Here is a 22,760-nt window from a genome sequence, read left to right as displayed (position 1 = left end):
CCCTGCCCATGGGTCCCCAGAGACCTGCCACCTAGCAGGGCGGGTCTGAACCTCTGAGGGAGTCCTAAGATGAGGAGGGAAGGGCAGAAGGCCCTTCTGCAGACACCCAGATCACAGTCCTGCAGTAGCTGTCTCCTGGGGAGGGCATCCGTACAGACAAAGATGTGGAGCCCCCGGGGCGAGGGTGTACTGGAGGGCACGCGGGCAGGGGGGCGGCCTGCATGTCATGCCGTCTCGGCCCCAGTGCCTCACTGAGTGCAGCCTCCACAGCTTCTTTCTTCCTGGCAGGCTTTTGTTTTGTTAGGGTTTTTTTTTTTTTGGTTTTCTTATTTTTTGGTTTTTTTGAGACAGTCTTTCCATGTTGCCAAGATTCAACTCAAACTTCTGGATTCAAGTGACCCTCCTGCCTCATCAGCCTCCCGAGTACCTGGGACTCTAGGTGTGCACTGCTACACCCCCTCCCAGTGGTCACCTTGGAATGTCCCCATAGGCCATGAGTGCTCATGTGCCACTGCATATAAGTAAAATATTTGGTGCTGCTCTGCAGCAAGTGCAGGGGCCCTCTTAGCCTCCCTAGGAGAGCCACTGCTCTCGGCACAGAGGTCATTTATGCTGGAGTCCTAGTGGGTCCTTTAGTCCTAAGAGTCTGGGGGACCTGTGCCCAGCCTCTTAGGAGACATGAGGAAACTTGAGACCCCGGGGTCCTTGAAGGGCAGGGCTGGGGAGCATGGGGCTGGGCGTACTCTGCCCTCCTTCTGCTGCCTTGCTGCAGGGATGTGACCCACAAGTGGGACCATCTGGACCTGCCTCTGGGGCTCCCCACGAGCCCTACTGGCCCCTCCTGCCCACATCACTCCCTGCACTGTTGACCCAGCCTGCTGGGCACTCAGATCCGAAGTGCTCAGCCTTCCGGCCCATCTTTGGAGATCTCCGTCAGCAGGATCTAGGGGAAATACCCTTTGTCACAGGGCTCAAGCTGCCACCCTCACTGAAGGCAGGAGCCAGGCCTGAGGCTTGAGGACCATTTCTGGGGTGGGGGTAAAAGTTGCCAGGCTCAGCAGGGAAGAATCCTTCTCCTTAAACAGATGTTGATTTGAAACTGGACAACAGAGCTGAGTCTTGACAGAAATGACTGCTGATCTCCTCTGAGAGTGCACAGACTCTGCTGTCTCTGCTGTGCAGGACGGAACACCTCGGGGCCGGGAGTAGGAGCCCCGTTTTCTGGGCAGACCCTGTCATGGCAGGTCCCTCATCCTGCAGGACTCCTTGCCACTGTTCCTCCTCAGTCCAGAGCCATCTTGGTGGCTGTCACCTCTGTGGTTCTGCTGCACCTGGTCCCACTGTCTGAGGACTCCAGGACTTCTTGTTTCCAGCTCTTCTTCTCCCTCTGGGGCTGGAGTGCTTGTGGGTGGGCATGCGATCGCCACATTGGCAATCCTGTTTTTACTAAAATACCTCAAGGATATTTTTCCCAATGGAAATGTTTCTTGCTGCAGCAAGAGGAGGGAAGGGTTGTTTTTTTTTTTTTTAAGTAGTTGTATAAATTAAGGTTTATATACTTTGGGGGGGGGGTAACTCTTCCCTTTGCAGTAAGCTAAACTCCAGCCTTTCTTATTTATTTTTATTTTGAAACTGGGTCTTTCTGTCGTTACATTGCCTGTGCTGGGTTCAGACTTGCAGTTGTCCAGTCTCAGCCTTCTACAGTGCAGGGATTATGTAGATGAGGATTTAAATCCCAGCTTCCTCCCTTCCATCTTGGAGGTGCAGGGCGAAATGGAAATAGCAGTAACTGTCGTATATATCGACGGTGAAAAGCCTAATAAAAAGGCGCTCAGTAAATCTTTGCTCTTTCTGCTTGGAGGACCCTTCCTCCTGCTCACACCTGTGCACACATGCGCCCAGGCACCAGTGGGGCTGGCTGTTTGACTTGAAGAGAGGAGAGCGGTGGGCTTCCTGCTCGTCTGTGGACCTGAGGCCATGGGTGGGAGATATTCTCTCTTGAAAACCTTCTGTAAGCCACCTGCAGGCAAGAAGTGTCTGTGGCCACCACATCTACACATACTGTGTGCAGGGGCATTACAGCAGGGGGCAGATCCTTGTCTTCCTCAGAGGATGCACTGCACTCAGCTCAAGGGAAGTCCTCTTCTAGACACCTAGTGTCTATCTGTCCCACACCTGGGAGGGGAGCACGCGATCCCTCCTCCGTCACCCCCTGAACCTGCCAGCCTTGCCCGCAGAGGGCCCCTGAGCATTTTGCTCAGCCTGTTTGTCAGGTGGGACAGAGCTACCTGTGACTGTGCCACAGAGATTCTGGTTGCAAGGTCCTCAGAGCCCACAAAGGGCCCCTGCACTGTGGGCTTGCTGCCCTGGTGCAGTGGCCACAGACAGTGAGCTGCTGTGCTTGGAGCTCATCCTGACCAGAAGGTGGTGGCTGTCTTGTGGTCATCTAATGTAGAGCTTTCTGTTTGCTTTCTTCTAGAGCAAATCATGGAGGAAAATAAAAAACATGGTGCACTGGTCTCCCTTTGTCATGTCCTTCAAGAAGAAGTACCCCTGGATCCAGCTGGCAGGACACGCAGGTAGATGGCGCTCCTGCACGGCTGGTGGAAAACCGAGTTCAGGGAGGCACTTGGAAAAGGCGGGAAGGGTGGGCCCAGACCCTGAGCCCCAGGAATGGAGCAACTTCTTTCCTAGAGTTTCCTAGAGCAACTTCTTTCCTAGAGTTTCTAGTCTGAAGTCATGGCCAGAGCGTGATGTGCCCTTCTCATGGGCCTGTAACTGAACAGGCTGACCTTTCTGGAGCTGGCCACCCTGTCCCACAGCACACACCCTCCCTCCCTCTGTCCTCTGTCCTCTGTCTCTACTGCTTTCAATCTTTTTCTCTCTCTCTCAGTCTCTCTTCCAATTTTGCTCAGTAAAGCAGATGATGTCATCAGTCTTTAGCTTGCCCACCACTTGTCACCCTGGACAAAGAGGCAAAGCTTACCGCCTCCTTGAGCACCTACTGTGCACCCACGTCGCCGTGGCTCTAGGTTTTCAGCACTAATGCAGACGTAGTCTCTGCCCGAAGGAGCTTGCTGCTGTTGGAAGATGCAGGCAAGTCACCCATGCCTGCAGATGGCACCAGGAGCCAGTGGCTAGGGAGCCGGGACTGTGTGATCCCCAGGTTACCCACCAGGGACGGGGAGGGGCATCCGCAACTGAAGCCCCATGTGGGGAGCCCCCTTGCACGTGTGGTCTTCTGGGAATATTTCCGTGGCTGCTCGTAGACTTGGCCTTTGTGGCTCTGTTGGCCTACAGGTTGTTACCAGGCCAGTACAGGGTCTGACATGTCACTTAAATGCCCAGCCACATTGGTCCAGCCCAGGACATCTGTCTGGACAGCCTTTGTAAATACTTACCTGAGGGTGTAGCCTAGAAGGAGTGCTGCCTCGGAGGCGCACATCCAAGCTCACTCTGTCCCCATCCCAGCACTGAGTTCTGCTGATCCCAGGAGCCACCCGTGTTGCCAGAGAAGCAGCGCCCAGGTGGGGTGGAAAACCCAGCAGCAATGCTGTGGGGAGGGCAGGTGGCTCATACAGCCCTGGGCCAGCGTGCTTGTCCTTGTCCTCGTCCCTGTCCCCAACCCCATCCCCGGCAGAGGCGTGTGGGAGCTAAGGAGGCCAGGTTGCCATCAGTGAACACGGGCCAGGAACTCAGACTTGCTCCCCTCGAAGTGCTGTTCGCAGTGAGGCCCAGGGTGCATCTTCAGGCCCCACTAGGCCAGCTCTGCAGCAGCCCCAAGGGAGGCCTAGGTACCAGGCCAAGGGGGCTGGCAGTGGTGGGTCAGAACGAGGGTACCCCTAGGCTGGTCACCAACGCCTCCCCACTCCTGCCTGCTCTGCAGGGAGCTTCAAGGCCGCTGCCAACGGCCGGATCCTGAAGAAGCACTGCGAATCGGAGCAGCGCTGCCTCGACCGGCTGATGACCGATGTGCTGCGGCCCTTTGTGCCCGCCTACCATGGAGACGTGGTAAAGGACGGGGAACGCTACAACCAGATGGACGACCTGCTGGCTGACTTTGACGCGCCCTGTGTGATGGACTGCAAGATGGGCGTCAGGTGAGCCAGCTCCTCACTGGGTGCCATAGATGCCCAATGGTTTTAGGGCTTCTTGGAGCAGCTAGGTGACCAACCAGAACCCCCAGCCTCCACAGTGTGTGCAGAGGCTCAGGCCCTGGCTTTGCCACGATAATGGCTCCTTCCCCTTCCTGATGAGCTAGTTGGAGGTGGGAGCCCAGGCTGGGGGAGCCAGGAAAGGGCCCTGGCTGGGGCACGACCCCCAGGTCTTGGGCAGAGGGAGCAGTCGTCTGGTCAGGGCCAAGGGGAGGCCAACATAGGGAGGCAGGGAGAGAGGAGAGAGCTGTTGGTAGACACCGACTTGTGCCCGAGGCTGAGGTGGGAGCCCAGCTGCCTGTCCCCTTGGAAGCCTGGAGGCTTGGAGACTCACTGGGCCCATGCCCCCCCTCCCCACTCCGGGGCTCAGACTCAGCCTGGCATGTGCCATGAGAGAGAAGCCAAAGAGGAGAGAGGAAAGGGGCAGGGGGAAGTGGGGTGGAACGACTGGGCTGCCCTAAGCCTTGGGCCTGTTTTGGCCACAGGGTTTCTCGGCTCCCTCAGACTCTGGCCATTCCCCTCTGAGATGCAGGGCTGGGTCCTCCCCAGGGCACAGTAGGACCCCTGAGGCTGCTACCCACAGGCCCAGTGTCCAGTGCCCTGTGCACATACTGCAGGGCCTGGCCCAGGCTGAATGCGGAGCCTGGGCTTCCCTGCCAGTCCCAGAGGTGCGTGTGCACGCAGAGCCCAGCCCAGCCCGGCCCGCCCTGGGTGGTGCCCTCGTGTACAGAACGCAGGGGAGCTGAGAAAGTAACGTGTGAGAGACAAACCGAGAGGCCAGGAGAGGAGTGGGCCCAGCCAGCCAGGCTCCCCCTGTCCCCTACCCCTCCTGGGACTGCTGTGCTAAAATCGAACCCTCAGCTGGCTGCCTGCAGCTTGGTTGTACCCCAGGGCAGGGCTGGGGGCGTGGGGGCTGCGGGGCCCTGTTGCTCCTGCACTATCCCTTGGCCTGGCCACCTCTTCCCATATCACGGCCCACAGGGAACCAGGGGAGGCAAAATGCCCCTCCAGCCTCCACATCGCAGCTGGTCTTCCATAGTCTTGTTTCTATCCCCAAAGTACCCCCAGGTCCCAGCCCATTGTACCAGGACGTACATTTTTTTTTGAGGGGGGTGTCTTTTTGGGATAGGGTCTCCCTATGCAGTTCAGGCTGGTTTTAAACTCATTTTGTAGCCCAGGCTGGCCTTGAACTTGCAGTGATCCCCCTGCCTCAGCCTCCTTCAGGACGTGCATTCTTGAGGGAAGGCCCAGCCCTCCCCCAGAAACCTGGGCAGCAGAGGCCTGGTCCTGCCTGCTGTGGAGGGGTGAATCTCAGCAAGAGCATGAAGCAACCAGGCAACTTGGTATCTGCTCAGATGCCCACTTGAGGGCGGCCTGTATGCCACCTCCAGGCGGTTACTCCTGGAAGTTGGCAACCCTGGGGCCTCCTGTTATTGCCCTGTATGCTCCCCAGGAGGCTGCAGGGGGCAGGAGATTTCCCTCCCTTTTGGCAGCTTCTCTCGCATGGCACCCCAGGGCCCTCAAGAAGGACCTAGAGCAACCAGCAAGGCCAAGGTGCATTCAGCCTTGTGCAGGGCAGGGGCCACAAGAAAAGGACTTGCAAGAAGGAGAGGGCGGCCTCCCCACAGCCTATGCCCACCCGTCCTGAGAGCACTGTATGCTCCGGGTGCTGCTCTCGCCACACTCCCACAGTGGCCCACAGGGAGGCCATGCTGTTTGGAGCAGGATTCTGACCCCCGTGTCACCAGAACCACCCAGCCACGCAGCAGCGAGGAGAAGCTGTGCCCACATCTGCGCAGCTGCAGCCCGGCCTGGTGCTGCTGACTCTGGGAGGGACCGGCTGCCCCGCAGTCGTGGTATGTGCACGCGTGCATGCGTGTATTCAGGCCTATGCCGTGCTGCCCTGGGTTTGTGACTACCATGGAGAGTTGGACCCGGGGCCCATCTGCACCAGGCTGAGGCTTTGGGATACAGTGGGTGGCCTCAGTCTACCACCTGCTGTCCCCGCACCAGTCCGCAGCGTCTAGTAGGACGGAGCTTCGGCCTTCCCTTAGAAGTGGAGGCAGGCAGGGCAGTGGGGCTCTGTGCCTGTCTCCTCCCTCTCCATGTGGGGCACAGCTTGGCCTGGGGGGCTGAAGGCCCACGTGGAGAAAGGCCCTGGTGAACAGCAGTGTGACTGTGACATCTGCTTCCTGCTCAGAATGCCTCTAGGGCCCTGTGCAGAAGCGCAGCTGCCACCCCCGTGCAGGCCTGTGGGGAGCACATGGGTGCACAGACGGCCCGGTCACTGAGCTGGCTTTGCGTGCACAGTGGACTGTATGTGCCTGTGTATATGTGTACATGCATGCGTGTGTGTGTGTGTGTGTGTGTGTGTGTGTGTGTTTTTGCATGTATGCAGGCACCAGTCAAAAGCTAGTAACTCCACTCAAGGTCCTTGTCATCTAAAGGTCACACCGCAGGATTTGGTTTCTTCCCTTTTCCTTTTCAGTGAAAATATTAGTTGATCACAGTGGATTCTGAAAACCTATCATTGTGAGCTTTTGTTCGTAATCCAAGGTCCCATACGACCAGATAGGAGAAGGGTTGGTGAGCGGTGCTGGAACAAGGCCTGGGGTCAGGCAGGAAGTGTGGGAGGCCAGAGAGGGGAGAAGGCAGCCTCCAGGGCAACTCACACCCACACAGGGCAGAGGGAGACCACTTCCCCATCTTGCAGCAGCTCTGCTGATTTCAGCTCCCTGCTCAGCCCGGGTGGCAGCAGGCCTTTGTGGAGACCAGAGGAGGTAGTGGTGGAAGCTCGGGGCTGCTCTGGGGCAGAGAGCAGATCCCCACAGTCCAGGGCCAGCAGTTGCAGCCTTCAGCTGCCAAGGCCTGGGCATCTGGGTCCCTTCTCCCTCACCAGGGTCTCTGTCCGTCAGCTCAGCCCAAAGCAGCCTGCTTGCGTGGTGAGCCGGGCAGGAGGGTCGCAGTTCAGTGGCACACCTTCTCCCAGTGGTCTGGTCAGGGAAGGGGCACGTATGTTTCTGGGACAGCCCCGGAGACCAAGGGGTCCCCCTCTCCAGTGCTTCTCCCCACAGGGCTGCGGCCCCTTTAGAGGCCACCTTCCGACTTGCCTTTCAGAAAGATCCTGAGAATGGGGAGGTAGGCAGGAGCACAGAGGGCTCTGACAGGCCTGGGGTGTGCCCTCTTCCTCCCTCTGCCCCCCTCCGCAGTTCCAGAATAGCCTGACCCAGGCTCTGTGGTCTAGCCTGACTGCCCCTTTCCCCACAGATCAGTCTGAGCAGTGTGAAGCTCATCTGTGATGAATGGGCCTTGTCCAGGGACTGCAGATGACACAGGTGCTCAGGCCAGGCAGTGCCCCTGTCCTCACATCCCCCTACCTGCCCTCAGGACGTACCTGGAGGAGGAGCTCACCAAGGCCCGGAAGAAGCCCAGCCTGCGGAAGGACATGTACCAGAAGATGATTGAGGTGGACCCCGAGGCCCCCACCGAGGAGGAGCGGGCCCAGCGGGCAGTGACCAAGCCACGCTACATGCAGTGGCGGGAAACCATCAGCTCCACAGCCACCCTGGGCTTCAGGATCGAGGGGATCAAAGTGAGGACCCCTGAGAGGCTGTGGGCTCCCCGGGTCCCACACAGGCAGCTAGCCCCAGGGACACATTTGGAGAGCCAGCCTGCTCCTTGGCCTGCAGCACGAGCAGGATGGCCACTAGGGCCTCGGCCTTGGGGCGGGGCACCTCCAGCCTACCTGCAGATGGCCTCTGCCAGCCCAGCACACCCCCAACCCAAGCAGAAACCCAGCAGGAACCTGTGGGAGGGGCTGGTGAGACACGGGCAGGGGAGGGCGCACCAGCTTCCTTACCCCACTCGGCCCAGGTGGGCACTTACCTCAGAGCAGGGACAGTGCCTGCAGGGCCCTGGGTTCCCCTCTGTCCAGTCTGGGCCTGGCTATCTGCATTGCAGCCCTAGAGTCCGGGATCCCCAGCTGCAGCAAGGTGAGGCTCCTGCCAGCCGCCCCAAGGTGGCGTTTAGATGTGACTCCATTTGCTAGTGTCTCCCCGGTGTCCCTCCTACCCTCGCATGCCCTGCTTCTTCCTTGTCTGGGAAGCCACCCTTCCCTGCTGTTGACAGCCTCCAGCCTCGGACCAGGGGCAGACAGGCGCTTCTGCTCCCACCTTTCTTCTCTGCTCCTCCTCCCCTTGCTCCCTCCCCTCCTCCCCTCTCCTCCTCCCATTCCTCCCGCTTCTCTCCTCTGAGGGAACATTGCTCCTGCTGGTCCCCTCTCCCTCCCAGGGCAGCCCTGTTCCCTGCATTTCCAGCAGTAGCACAGCCAACAGTCTGCCTGCCGGCTCAGACAGCGACTGTGTGCGCCATTGCCCACCCATCCCTTGGCCAGCAGGGATGCTCTGTGGGAAGGCTCCCCACCAGTGCCACACCACCTGGCCCCTGCAACTTGGGCGTGGTAGCGGCTCTCGTGGTCCCAATGGCCTGCCTGTTGCTTTGGAGGCCGAGGCTGTAGCTGTCACCTGTCTTCAGCCTGGGTGTCAGGACCTCTACCAGAGCCACCTTGTGCCCTGTGTCCTCCCAGAGCCGGTGTCCTCCTGGCTGAGCAGAGCCTAGGTGCTGGCCTGGGACAGCCTGGACAAGGGAGTGGAGCCTGGCCCAGTGATGGGGGCAGGGTCAGATCCTGTTTTTGAGGAGCCCGTGCGGTGTTCCCGATGAGACCCAAATCAGAGGTCCAAAAGCATAAACAGTACCAGGTTGTGCATGCCCTGTTCTTTCTGTGTGCACACAGCTGTGATGAGGGTTAATCTCTGAGTCCCACAGCTGCAGTGTGACAGGAGAACTAGCACGAATTCCCATTTCCTCCATCACAGCTCACAGGTAGAAGATGCACTTTTGCAGCAGATCTTAGTAACCTCACTGTGGAGCGTTTTCCTTACCTTGGTAAACTGGGAACATTCAGCTTCTACCTGTGGGAAGCACTGCAGGGCCTCTCCTTGACTTGGCCTTGCTTTGGGGCTATTCCTGAGCTAAGTGAGGTAACTTGAGCGCCCTGCTGTGCAGCGGTAGGCACCCATCATCTGAGGGCCTGAGGGGTGAGGCGTCCTGTCCCTCAGGGCTGGTTCTCCGCTCTGCTGCCCCTCACACCTCTAGGCCCTCCCAGACCCAGCGGGCCACCTCCCTGTGCTCCCTGCACGTCCTCACCGCCTCCTACTCCTCTATTGCTCTGGCCAAGGGGCAGCCTGAGGTTTGGGATGGGCATCCCACCCTGTGCCCAAATCCATCACCCTGCCAACTCCCTGCACAGAAAGAAGATGGCTCAGTGAACCGCGACTTCAAGAAGACCAAAACGAGAGAGCAGGTCACTGAGGCCTTCAGGGAGTTCACAAAAGGAAACCGTAACGTCCTGGTGAGTAGGGTGCCGGGAACACTCCCAGCACCGCTTGGCCTCCCTGCTCGGGAAAGTATCCTCAGTGCCCTGCGGGAGTGACCTTGCCAGACTGCTTATCGTATCCTCTTTGCAGCCCTCTGCTGTGGGTTCTTGTGTCCGTGCACACATAGGAAACTGCATAGGTCAAGAACACAACTGGGGAAGGGTAGGGCTGGGATCTGCACGCCAGTTGCCTGACAAAGAGGCTGCAGGCGTGGGGGTCCCTGCACCCTGCCAGGCTGTCCACAGGCCATGCAGCTGCATAAGAGCTGTGCCCATCGCACTGCTCACCCCAGCAGGCGTCAGCTCTGTGAGCCAGGGGCAGGGACTCACTCGCCCGCAGCACTGCGCTTTCCAGTGCGCTTGCTGCTGTGGCACCACAGGCCAGGTCAGCTCTGTCCAGGGCAGGGGCTGCCATGCTGCACAAGCACCTTGTGACAGTTGGGTCTGTGTTCAGCTGGGACGTGGACCTTAGAGCTCCTGTGAGAGCCCAAGCCTCACCCAGGCCTCAGCGGTGCTGCCACTGAAGGTGCTTGGGAAGGCGTGTTCCTGCTGCTGGGCACCTTGGTGGCTGCTACCCAGCCCTGCCAGCCTGCACTGTGGCTGAGCCGATGGCTCTGAGGAGCCATGTGTGCTTTGTGCCGCAAGGTTTCTGTGCCCCTGGGAGCTGAGAGCCACAGAGCTGGCACATGAGACGGGGCCCCCAGAGCCGGCACAGCATAGTGGGCGTCGGAGGGTGCTGAGCAGAGGTCTCTGGCAGGGCCGCCTGTGGCTCCCCCACCTTCCCTACGAGTTCAGGAGTCTGGGAGCAGCTGATGGCAGGCAGGACCATGAGGGGCGGCTGTGGGTGATCTGCCTCCATGGAGGGCGGTCCAGGGCAGCCCTCCAGGAAGGCCCTGGGGGTGGGTGTATCTCTGGAACTGCCTGTCCCCTGCACCTCCTGCTCACAGGAGTGTGGGGTGGAGAAAGGACAGGGCATGGAGCCGCAGGGCCGCCCTCACCTTCTTTGGGCCTCACTTTCCTTGTAGAAGAAGGGGAGGTTGGAATAAGCGACCTTCATTTGGTGCTGCTCAGCATGTGCACCCTGCTCCCACCTCTGTTTGCAGGTCGCCTACCGGGACCGGTTGAAGGCCATCCGGACCACCCTGGAAGTATCTCCCTTCTTCAAGTGCCATGAGGTAGACCTGTGCCCACGCCCTGCAGGGCAGACAGCTTGTGTGCCAACCAAGTTCAGAAGCAGGGCACCTGGGTTCAGCCCCAGGGGACCCTGTCTTAGTGTAGTTACTGCGGCTGGGTCCCTCGAGGCGCTGCATCCCTGAACCTGTTTGTTCTGGGCAGCTCTGGTGGGACCTCCTCCCTGCCACCCGGGAGTCCTGGGGGGCTGGGACCTCTGTCTGCCACCAGTCAGGGACAGTGCTGTGCAGACTCGGGGTGAGGCTCAGAATGGTCAGCAGGCCCCCTGGAGGCTGCACGAGTTCACACACATGCGTCCAGGGCTCCGCACACAGATAACATCCATCACACGTGCGCTCTCATGTCGTGCACATGCAGTTCCAGCCTCTCAGCCCGTGCACTCCAGGAAGGGTTCACACTGTGTAAGGTGGGCCCAGGCTCCAGCAGACTTGCAGCTCGAGAGAAAAAACCCCCGGAGGGGTCTCCTGAAGGATGCCTCAACCTGGTGCTGTCCCCAAAAGAGGCTGCAGACCCACGGGAGAAACTGGAGGCCGGGCCAGGGCACCTGGCAGAGGGTGCATCCTGGGGGCAGCACTTTGCATGCCTCTGTGCATGCTATCACCAGCCCTTCCCCAGTTGGAGGCCGAAGACCTTGCCCTGGGGTTCCATTCCTCACTTGCCCCTCTGCCAGGGCCCACCTCACCCACTGTGTGGTAGCCCCAGCGGGCTGCCTGGACAGGGCTGGGGCACAACTGGTCTCACTCTGTCCACAGAATCTGGCTTGGTGCCGTTGCTCTCAGAATGGTCTTTTATCCTTCTTGGTCCCAGAGCCTTGCTATTCCTGGGGCCTCTGTATTCTCCTCTGGTACGTGACCCTGTGCCACCTGCAGGGTCTCCCTTGCGTCCACCTGCCTCCCTGGAGGACAAGGGGCTGCCTGGCAACCATACCCCAGGCTGATCCTGGGCAGATTTCAGGCACAGAGCCGTCCTGTGCTGGTGGCAGGGCCTCCTGCTGCTGTGGAACACTGCCCTCGCCCGGGACTGGAGGGAGGGTTTGCTGTCCCCGGAGAGGGTGGTGGGACAGTGGGGCTAGAATCCACAGGGGCTTGTGCTGCTGGTGACCAGGGTCTTTCCTGAACCCCACAGTAGGGCTGGAGTCTCTAAGGCACCCTCTTCTCCAGAGTAGTTGCTCAGAGTGTTGGGGAGGGGAAGGCATGGCCCCCAGTGGAGTCACAGAGGCCGGTGCTGGTCTGCCTTCCAAGGCGTCCTCCCTACTGCCCCCAAGTTGCCTGCAGGGCCCCATGACCTCTGCCAGGCACCGTCCTCTCAGGCCAGCTGGCTGCCCAGCTGAATAGGGAGCAGAAGGCTGGTCCTCAGTCCTCCAGCCCAGGGATCACCAAGCAGCCTGTCCTCTGCCTACCAGGTTATCGGCAGCTCCCTGCTCTTCATCCACGACCAGAAGGAGCAGGCCAAGGTGTGGATGATCGACTTTGGGAAGACCACACCCCTGCCGGAGGGCCAGACCCTGAAGCACGATGTGCCCTGGCAGGAAGGGAACCGGGAAGATGGCTACCTGTCCGGGCTGAACAACCTCATCGAAATCCTGACAGAAATGTCCCAGGATGCCACACTGGCCTGAGGCCACCTGCCCCCTCTGCCACTCCTCCTGCACTGCTTCCCTCCTCCCTCTTGATTCTTCTTTCCTGTTGCCTGCCTCAGGCCCCAGCACTGACCCTCTCTAGCTGCACAGCAGGACCCCTTGTAGGAGAGAGCTTCTCTTTTGTAAATAGTCACCTTGTAGAAGACTTTCCAAACTGAAGCTCAGCTTCTTGCACCAATCAGTTGGATTTAGAGCTGGCGGGTGTGGGTGGCCCTGGGACCCCTGGCTCTGGGAGACTCCAGGAAGCACAGGTTCAGAGTGGGCTGCCTGTAGGGGCCTACTGCCCCCTGGTGGCCAGTGTTCATAGCGTTCCCACCCAGAGAGCCCCACATCCAGCCAGGCTCCTGACTTTCTGGGGAGAGCACATGTTGCTTGTGAGCAGAGGATACTCCAGTGAGCAGCCCCTGGGGCTTCCAGAGGTGCTGTGCCTTTCTAGGCCTGATTTGGAAACCAGCTTTGTCCCAGACCTAGGGCAGAAGAGAAGCCGATTTGGCAGTGCTTTCTGACCAGGTCTTGCCAGGAGAGGGCAGATGGGAGCCGTTTTTCCGTCTGGAATTATGGCCATGGTTTCAGAGGGGACTTTGTGCAGAGCTGAGCATCGTGCAGAGCTGCTGCCACTTCTAGGACCCCTGGCTCCTGTCCTTGCTTGGACCTCCCACTCCATCTTACTGTTCAAGGTCCAGGGCCAGGTGGAGCTGGTCCAGGCATAGATAACCTGAGAGAGCCCGCTGTCTGCTCAGCAGAGAATGCTGTCTCCTGTCCCTCACACCCCTGGCGCTGGCGGGTCATCCCTACCCACTTGCAGAGGGTCCTTTCAAATAGTTGGGGAGGGGGATAAGGCCAGAAGGAAGCAGGGTTCTGGTATACTGGCATCATTTCTACATTTCCTCTGAAAGTCTTAAAATCTGAAGGGCTCAGACCCTTGCTTCCCCAGTTAGTATGGGTGACTTCCAGGGCACATGGTGGCGCCCTAGGACATGCCAGGCCTCTTCTGGAGGTCCTGGCTGCTCAGAGTCCTGGGGGACCATTCTTAACTGTAAAGACAGTCAGTCTGTATTACTGAAAAGAATGTGCAGTTTGCAGGACTTCTTAAGAACAAAACTCCTGGCCCTGTTGCCATATAGAGCTCTGCCCCTGGCCCCTAGGGGCTCACCACCCCTTCCCTGGCTGTCAGGGACTGCTGGGTCCCAGGCCAGGGGCTCCTGGGGACTCGGCAAGAGGCACGGGCACAGCAGGTATACCTGGTGGGTTGGCTCCAGGGAAGGGTGGCCTAATGCCTTGGGGTCCTGGGGGGTGGGGACTGCCAGTTGATCGTCGTGATGAATATATTTCCCCTTTCATGCTGGGTGGGTGAGTGACAGTTGGCGAGGGCACAGGGTGGGAACCAAGAGGATGTGTAAGTACAGATTTTAAAAAGGAAATCACTTGAACTTCCTGGCTCTTGTTCGGAACTGTGGTGCATTTTGATGTGGGCTGATGTGCTAAAGGTCATACCCTGCCCTTGCCCAGCCTGAGACCTTGTGATAGCACATGACCAGGAAGGCAGGTGGAGGGGTCGGCAGCAAGAGCCCAGATGTGGGAGCTATTGTGGCCCTTGCAGGTTGTGGGCCACCTAGGGGGCCTGTGCTGTGGCTGTCTACAGGGAGGTGACATCACAAATTCGGACAGGACAATTCTGTGCCATGAGCAGGCCCAAAGTTACCCCGTGCTATCTATGAAAAACATTTGCTAAAGCAAGTTAGTGATGCAAACAAAAATGAGAGGGACCCACAAAAATGACAGGGACCAGTGTAACCTACATAAGAGAGCAAAGCTCCCCAGCACTTCAAGGGGCACCAGCTGTTTGCAGGCTGTGGGCTAATGTGCGCAGAGGATCTTTTATCCCTGGGCCAAGAGTGTCTTCCGAGAGATGCTGAAGGGCTCCTCTGGGGGCTCCTCGTTACCAGGGTGTTTCGTTTTGTTGGGGTTCTGTACATGCCGTGCCAGGCCTCACACCTCTGCCTCTTGGCCTTCTCCCAGCCCTGGCCTGCGTCCACCCTCGCCCATCACTGGGGAGACCGGTCCTACATGGGCTTTCCCGGAGCTCTGTCCTGGCAGCACAGCACCGACCCAGCCGCGCGGGGCCTGGGGCAGGACACTTGCGTGCAGTAGCCGGGTGGGGCCGAGAGCGCTGCTCAGCGTGCTTGGAAGCTTCCCTGGGCTGCTTCCCCCAGACTCCCTTTAGTGTCCTGCAAGAAGTTTTTAAGTTATATTTATTTTGTTGGTTTCTAAAAATTACACAAAACACTAAGACTGAAAGGCTGGACTCCGTTTTTCCCTGCGAGCTTGGCCTTCTCTCAACTTCTTTTCTGCTTGGTGGGGGGAGCCGGGCAGCGCCCCCTGCCCCAAGTGGCCTCTTCCACCTCTGTCTGTGATGTCTCAGCATCCAGTCAGCCATGGGTACAGAGCCTGGCCCCTCACCCCAGGGTGCTCGCTCATCAGTGCCTTTTCCTGGGGGAGAGGCCCCTCTCCCCCAAGACTGTACCCTTCCCCCAAGAACTGTTACAGACCTGGCCCAGCCTCCTAATAAAGGCCTCGGAGACCAGTGTGAGCTGCAGTGTGATCCTTCCAACCCCAGCCCTAGAGCCGCCACACTGGGGGTGGGCTGGGGGTTCTTGGGCACTCAGAGAAACCTAAGAGGCCCCATCGCTGGACTACGTGGCTCTGGCATGTGGGCCCTCGATGTTTGCGTTTTACCCAGGTCACTTCCACGAATAGGCCCTATAGCCTCTATAGTACAGGTGAAGAAACAGGTTTGGCTCAGGTCCAAGGAGGGGCAGAGATGTGACCCCAGATGTCCCCTGCACTCCAGGCCTGTTCTGCTGTGCTCCTGACACAGCAGTGTCCGTCGGAGGCAGAGGCCTCGTCTCACCAGGCCCAGGCACCGGGCTCAGCACACAGTCACTCCCCAGGTTGGCTGGGTCAGCCTGAACACAGAAGTGCGGCCTCAGGAAGCATTCAGCCGGTCACCTACTGTGCACCTCCCTCGGGTGCCTCTCAGCCTTGGATTCCTGGGGACTCACTGGCAGAACACACTTCAACGTCTGGGGTAGAAGGTACTTCCTGTTTGTCACTTCGGGGAGTCATGGGATGGAAGGACAATAAAAGCCATGAGGCTTTTGCACCTTTTGCCCCTGGCCTGAGTGCTCTCCCCACGTTAACAAGTAGTAACCATGTACCTCTGATTCTTGGGCCTTCTTTGGCAGCAGCTACCAGCCCTGGGGTCCGCACAGGCATAGCTCAGCCACCCCAGCCCTGCTCCCACCCTGCGCTGTGCTGTGCTGTGCTGTGCGGTGGGGCCCTGCAGACCCGGAGGCTGAGACATCTTTAGACTGAGGCTGTGTAACCTTAAGTTTGCAACGGGGGAGGGGGGGCAGGGTTGTCATTGTCTTGTCTGCTCAGAACAACGCTGTCACTAATGGGAGACAGGACAGGGAGATGGACTGTCTCCCCGACCCTGTGGTTACAGTCTGACTTTAGGACAGCCCTGGGTCAAACCCCCTGTCCCCATCTGTCCCTGGAACACTCTGGGAAAAGCCCCAGCTCACTGAAGAACTAGAACTAGGATCCTGATGTAAATGTCACCTCCCTGGAGAGGTCTCTGGACTCTCTGAGCCCTCAGCTGCAGCAAGACCACACTGGCTGCCTCCCATACAGCCTGAGACCACGAACTGCCCATGACAGGGACCTCCCTGCTGACCGCCGCCTCTCAGTGCCTCACAGGATGTCAGCGGCTCAGCATCCCTGAGTATCCCCGAGTGCTGGCACTATGCAGCAGAGCAGCTCTGGCACACGCTGCAGGAGAACACTGAGAGGGGACTTCCTGGCCTCTTCATCACCTCCTGTGAGCTTGTCCTGCACTTTCTGTGTTCACCTGCTCTCAGTATCTCACCTGGACCTCACTGTCACCAGTAATCTACCCATGGAGACTCCAGCAAACGCCTTTGGTCTGCAGGAGTGTCATTCCTCTGCTACACAGATCCTGTTCTCTGGGGCACCCTAGTTTCACGGATGCCCCAAGGATGCCATGCTCCTGGATTTGCCCAAGCTCCCTGATTCCCCTCCTAGTGCCTAGTGACAGGCTGACAGGCACAGTGCTTTTCCTGGCCTCTCCCAGGCCTCAGCCTCCACTCCCTGACCAGATGGTATTTTATGAGCCAGGACTGTGACCAGAGGCCCTGGAACCCCCAGTCCTCACCTTCCATGTCCCCTCAACCTGCTGACCAGGCTGTTCAGACCCACACATGCCCTAGAGGTTCTGACTGGGATGCTGTCTACCCACAAGGGCACACGGCCTTGGGGTAAGGAGGTGTCCTACAGCACCATGGCTGGGATCTCTGGCTGTGTTACATGGCCCAGGGTGTGGTGTGCACTTGGTAGAGGGCACTGGCACGAGACCTGCAGAACACGGGAGCCCACTGCCCCTTAAAGCATCCTGCAGGGGACTTGGTGGTGGTGACCTGGGGGGTCCAGGTGGCATCGGGCCTCGAGGAGCCCGGAAGACATGAGTGGCTGCAGACTCGCAGGACTGTGGCCATGTGCAGGCTACACACCGCCAGCAGAGGGCAGCCTGGGTCCCCTTGAGGAAGAACAAATGCTTCTCACCCTAGGCTGGGGGACTGTGGCCATAGCCAGAGCCCTGGGTCCCAGTGAAGGCTTCTCAGCAAGCTTCTGCTGGCCATGTGTGACCCTGAACTGTCGACTTTGTTTTTATGAGTTGTCCACAGCTTTCCCAGCAGCTGCCAGCCCAGACCCCAATCCTTACACTGCCATTGCTCCCCAGAGCTGGGCCTTGGCCCTGCATGCCTGATCAGTGATGCACTTCCCCCAGCAAGGAGCCCTGATTGTCTTCTAGGGTGGGGGACCATTCAGAATCCCACCAAGGGGTGCCTTGCAGGATGACCCCATCCCTGGACAGTTGGCATGCGTCCTAGGGTACCTGAAGCCACCCTGTGGCTTCCCAGGTCCACTTTTAATAACTGCTGTGGCCTGAGTTTACTAAACTCGGTCCCTGTGAGCACGAGTCGGCAGCGGGTGCAACACCTCCTCACTTTTCCAGACAGCCCTCCAGGGGCAGGGTGGGAGCAGTGCCAGCTCCTTCTAGCTTCACCTGCCACGGGATGGAGCCTCTAGGGCAGCATTGCCACCTCCCCAGCGACCACGAACCCACCTACACCACCAGCTGGGGACAACATGTGGCCTCTGCAGGACATTTGACGTCCAAGCTGCAACAACTCCAATGGAGCAGGAAGTGGGGATCACATGAGGCACCCCCAGTTCTGCAGGTCTAGAGAGGAGGGAGAATGTGGGATGCACCGTGGGCAGCTAACAACTGGCAGACTTGGTGATAAGAGGCTGTCCCCAGGCAGGGGCCAGAGAACAAGATGCCTTGAGCCACTCTGAGGCCAGGGGAGGCCCAGGAGGGGCCCAGGGAGGCCTGGGGACCTTAAGCACCCCGTGACCACTCTTACTACATCGGTAAAGATCCCACAGTCACTGAGGTCTTCACTAAATTTGGAGGATTGCTGGGTTAACAAAGCAGCTTTTCTAACCTCTTAAGAGTCAAGACACCTTAAATAATTTAAAGGAAGCTGTGAACTTTCACCCCAGAAACATGCCAGTGTTCTTGTATGGACAGTACTGCCCACAGCTTAGGGACCCATGGAGCATGCCCTGCCAGACTCATTGGTAACCCCTGATGCTGCTTGGGCCCCAGTTTAGGGATCCTTGGCTGGTAGCAACCCTTCTCAGTGATGCAAGCCAGCAATGTCCCCTGGTCCTGACCGGTGCAGGGAGAGTATTTCCATCCCGGGAAACCAGCCTGCCCTCCAGCCCACTTCCTACTCCACCACTGGGCTTTATGCACAGGCGCCATCACAGGGACACGCCCCCACCTCCACCCCATTTTAGAAACAAAGTGGGGAACAACCGCAGCCTCTCCTTCATGTGAACATTGCCTATGGCTGCTTTGTGCTAGGCCCAAGCAGTGAGCTGAGGAATTGTAGCAGAAACCGTACTGCAGCAAAGCCTAACCTATTCACTACCTGATTCCTTAAAATCTGCCAACCCCTGCCTAAGCACAGCGGCCAGTGATGAAGAACGGCCACACACCAGGGGATTCACCATTGCCGCCAACAAAACCACAAGAGGAGCTTTGTCAGCCTCATTTTTTTTTTTGTAAGAAACTCAGAGGGTAACTTACCTAAGATCACACCACTGGTAAACAACAGACCCCAGCTTTGAACCAAGACTGGAGACCTGCGCATGGCTTTGGAGTCCTGCTCCTTAGCAGCCCCTGGCCTGGCCTGATGCCCTGCTGCATAGACAGCCTGTTTCCAAGCCGCAAGTCCTACTGTAGGTGACTCCCAGTGTCAGGAGCTGTGGTCCCCAAGGCCAGCTGACTGCAGAGCAGGCCTGGGAATGGGGTGAAAGCCCCATCTGCTCCAGGCGCTTGGTGATCGTGCAGGGCCCAGCCTGGCGTCTGAGACACCGCACCCTCCCTTGCCCCAACGAAGTGATTACATAGAATGGAGCTTGCCTGAAAGTTGGCGGCCTGGCCCATGTGCCCACACGGGAAAGCACAAAACATCCCAGTGCATGGGAACACCAAGAAGTAATGTGTGTATCGTTTTCTCACCCATGACAGCTGTGTGCGCCCGGCGTGCGCCTGCCTGTGAGGATGCACTGGGCATAGACGGGAGAAGCGGGCGGGAGGGCGGCAGCAGGCCCTGTGTCTGGGCAGCACGTGCACCAGCAGTTACGTTTTTTAAACAAGAAAACAACTAGTTGACATCATAGTGACAAGAAGAAGGTAAGAAAGGGCCAACATGCCTTTCCTGGGCAAGTGACGGCGCCTGCGTGGCTTAGCTGAGGTTTATCTTCGCACTGTCTGCAGGCCCCAGAGTCCATGCAGGGCCCAGCTGGGCGGGGGTGATGAGCCCACTGTCTGGGTTGGTTGCAGACAGCCATGCCCCACTGTGTCCCCCCAGCAGATAGCACTCTTCCTCTACCAACACAAGCCCAGCTCCTAGGGGTCACGCTCCTTCCTGTCTTCACTATGGTCAGGGTACACACATCCATCAGAATAGCCTCAGTCACTGCCTGTCACCACTGTGTCCTGCACATGCCCACCCCGTGGGGGGCCGCGTGTGAGCACGTGAGTGTGCGTGTGATTAATTTCTGCGGTTTCACTGCAGCAGCACGTGTTTGGGTTATTTTAAAAATAGTTTCTGCAAGTTATGGACAAACAGTGTCTTAAGGCGACAGTCTGCTGTCAACAGCAGCCCTGCTCTATTTCACCGGGGAAACTTTCAGTCAAGCTCTCAGGCCGCGCTGCCCGCTGCAGACTAGGCCGGTGCCGGGGCGGGGTGGGGAGGGCGCCGGCGAGGCCCTCCAGGAGGGAAGCACCGGCCAAGGCTGGAGCAGCGGCACCCAGGCCGGCCGCAGGGAGCCCGCGTCCTCTCAGCTGAGCCGCTCGCAGCCCCTGATGAGGCACTGTGTCCTGTGACCGCGGGGAGCCGAGCGAGGTCACAGCGCGGGCAGCACCTGAGCCGGGACTTGAACCCCAGTGTGCACACAGGAGGGTGGGCCAGGGTGGGGCCAAGAAAGCCTAGGGGTTTGCAGAGGAGGCGCTGCCAGGGGGCCCAGGGCCGGGCTGAATTACCCAACGGTGGAGGGTGGAGGGTGGAGGCCACAGAGCCCGCAGAGCCGGGAGACACGGGGCGGGCGGTGTCGGCGTGGCTCCCAGGCGACAGCCAGCTAGGGCTGTGCAGCAGAAGAGGCCAGGGCTCCGCGCAAGGGCAGCAGGGTCCCAGCAGGGGTGAGGCAGAGCCAGGAGGGTGTGATGAGCTAGGGAGCAAGGACCGTCCTGAAGTGAGGCGCAGGGAGAACAGGAGAGAAGTTGGGGTGACAGACGCCCTCCCACAGGAGGCTGGCGCCAGGATGCCTGGAAGCAAAGGCCACGCGCAGGAAGTCTGGGGAGACGCAGGGCTGGGGCAGCGAGCTCGGTCAGAGCCGCCTGAGGGACCGCCGGGGGAGACGTGGAGAAGGGGGTCCGCCTGCGCTTCGCGCGGCAAAGCAGGAGGGCGCCTCGGGGTGGCGATGGGGGCGAGAGCGGGGTCCCGCCCCTGCGCTGCGTGGAGTCGAGCGTGATCGCGGGGCGCAGAACGCGGGGGCGGGGCGGGGGCGGGGCGCGACCGCGCGGGGCAGAAGAGGCGCGGCAGCGCGGCCGGATCTGTGAGCACCAAGAGGGCGAGGGATGTGCGCGTCAGCTTCCTGTCGCCGCGGCTCACAGAGGGAAAGGCGCCGGCCCGCGGTCCTGGGGTTCAGTCCCTGGCTGCTGAGGCGGTGTCGTGGCGGAGGGCGAGGCCGACAAGACTAACGACCTCACGGCTGGGAGTGAGAGAAGGAAGAAAAACGGACCAGCTTGTCACTGTCGCCGGCCAGGGTGCTCCCCAGGGACCTGCACACCTCCCACCAGGCCTCTTGAGGCTCCATCTGCCCCCGACAGTGCAAGCTGCCGAGCAGCATGTAGCACGCAGCCCTGCGGGGTCACTGAGGATCTGCACAGCAGCCAGGGATTTTTATTCTCGTTCTACGGGTCACTGTTTGTTCAAAAATGTGCCAGCAAACCTAATTGTTTTTCACAATCAGGAATATGTTTGTAGACAAGTATTTTGTTTTTCTCATTCCCTCTCACACTACTGACTTGTCCTGAACCCTCTTGGCAGAGATGGGGGGGCCTTGCTGGGTCCCTGAGTCCTTCCCGCTGTCTGCTTGTCTCACATTGTGGAGGGTCTGCATCATGGCCATCTTGGTGTCCTCAGCTGTTGCCCAGGGCCTGGCACACAGAGACAGATTAATCACTGTCAGTTGGCATAGCTGGGGTAGAGCTATGTGCTTAGTGTACCAAAGGACCTGGGTTCAACCCCCAGCACCACAAGGTAAACACATAAGTAAATGTATCTTAGCTGAATGAATGGAAAAAAATATATAAAGACCTAGCACAAATCCTGCACCTCAGCAAGAAGCTGAATCCTGGGCTCTCAGGAGCCTGTCAGGAGCCCTTGGGATTAGAACAGCTGCCTGAGTTTGGCCAGATGCAGTGATTTGTTCTATTCATGGAGATCACAAGTCATAAGCAAAATCTGTTTGTAAAGAAAAATCCAAGTAACTGTAAATGCTAAAACTCTGTGCAAGAAGAAGCGAGGACAAATAATATATCAACTCAGAAGTAAACAGACTCAGTATAGAGCTGTGGTATCTTAGAGAGGTAGTTTGGCAGTCAGTATTCTACGTTTTGCAAGCCCCTACCCATGGGTTTTCTTCACAGGCTGTGTGTCCATGCCGCAGGAAGGGTGTCATCCAGAGACAGTGAGACTGGATGAGTGGCATCCTCGTGAGGACTAGTCAGCCACACCCATGTCCTAGGGAGAGGACACACACCCTCGAGTGCTTGGTTCCTTGGAAGAAGTACGGTTGCTGTCAGCTTGCTGCCCCGTGGGATTATCCGGGAACCCCACGTGGGACAGGATGGTGCTGTGGTTCCCACTCTAGTTTGTCTATCTGTTACTTGGAGTTTTGTCCCCAAACACAATACTTCCTGGGTGAAAAAAACAAAAAGAAAAATAAATATCAAGCATGGTGCACTGTCGCAGACTGTAGCCAAAGATGCATTCCACACCTTGGGCTGGTGATGGCTCCAGGCGGAAGCAATAACCTCACACCTCCCTTGGTTCTCAACTGTCTGTGTCTCCCCAGCTTCCTGAAGAAGTTCAGACATAGAACCCATGTTTGTGTTTTGTATTTTGCTATAATGAGCCTAAATATGTGCTATGTCTGTCTTTCCCCACCACTGGCCCATGAAGGGATCACTGACTAAGGAGAGTGAGTGGAGAGAGCAGTGGTGGGTCCTGAGGTCACTGGTCGGGCTAATGGGAGGTGAGGGAGACATGGAATCCATAGGAAGCCCCCAGACTCTTGTCTCCCTGCGGTCATTAGCTGTGTGGCCCTGCTGCCCCATGTGAGACAACTGCAAGGCTAAGAGTGTGGATCCTTTGCTCAGCTGTGTGGCTTTGAGCTCACTTCATTCCTTGTGGGGCTCAGAGGACCATGAGGGAGGGGACCTCTGCCCTTCCACACTGCTGGAACCCAGCAGAGCTCCTCATCCAGCCCCAGGACACCCCTTACCGTGGATCTCCAAAGAGCGGCCCCCATGGCTGCAGCCTGGGCCTCAGACCCCCCGGAAACCACCCTGAGCTTGTGCTGAGAGCCAGAAGGGCAGCAGGCCAGGGTGTGAGTAGAG

At 58.6% G+C, this 22,760-nt stretch overlaps 1 protein-coding gene across 1 annotated transcript in view; it reads left to right on the top strand.

The window, feature by feature from the left end:
• Itpkb (inositol-trisphosphate 3-kinase B) overlaps nucleotides 1–15,008 on the top strand; it is an 87,540-nt gene extending 72,532 nt beyond the window's left edge. Inside the window, exons 2-7 of the mRNA XM_005404501.2 lie at nucleotides 2,480–2,579; nucleotides 3,887–4,100; nucleotides 7,542–7,746; nucleotides 9,463–9,564; nucleotides 10,692–10,763; nucleotides 12,182–15,008. Coding sequence (XP_005404558.1) covers nucleotides 2,480–2,579; nucleotides 3,887–4,100; nucleotides 7,542–7,746; nucleotides 9,463–9,564; nucleotides 10,692–10,763; nucleotides 12,182–12,397 — 909 coding nt within the window. The 3' untranslated portion in view covers nucleotides 12,398–15,008. The remainder of the gene's footprint in view (nucleotides 1–2,479; nucleotides 2,580–3,886; nucleotides 4,101–7,541; nucleotides 7,747–9,462; nucleotides 9,565–10,691; nucleotides 10,764–12,181) is intronic.
• Nucleotides 15,009–22,760: the final 7,752 nt, after the last annotated feature.

This window comes from Chinchilla lanigera, unplaced genomic scaffold (assembly GCF_000276665.1).
Source record: "Chinchilla lanigera isolate Chin_1 unplaced genomic scaffold, ChiLan1.0 scaffold00088, whole genome shotgun sequence".
NCBI classification, from domain to species: Eukaryota; Metazoa; Chordata; class Mammalia; order Rodentia; family Chinchillidae; genus Chinchilla; species Chinchilla lanigera.
Note: the sequence above shows the minus strand (reverse complement) of the source record. Positions and strands in the feature narration are given on the sequence as shown.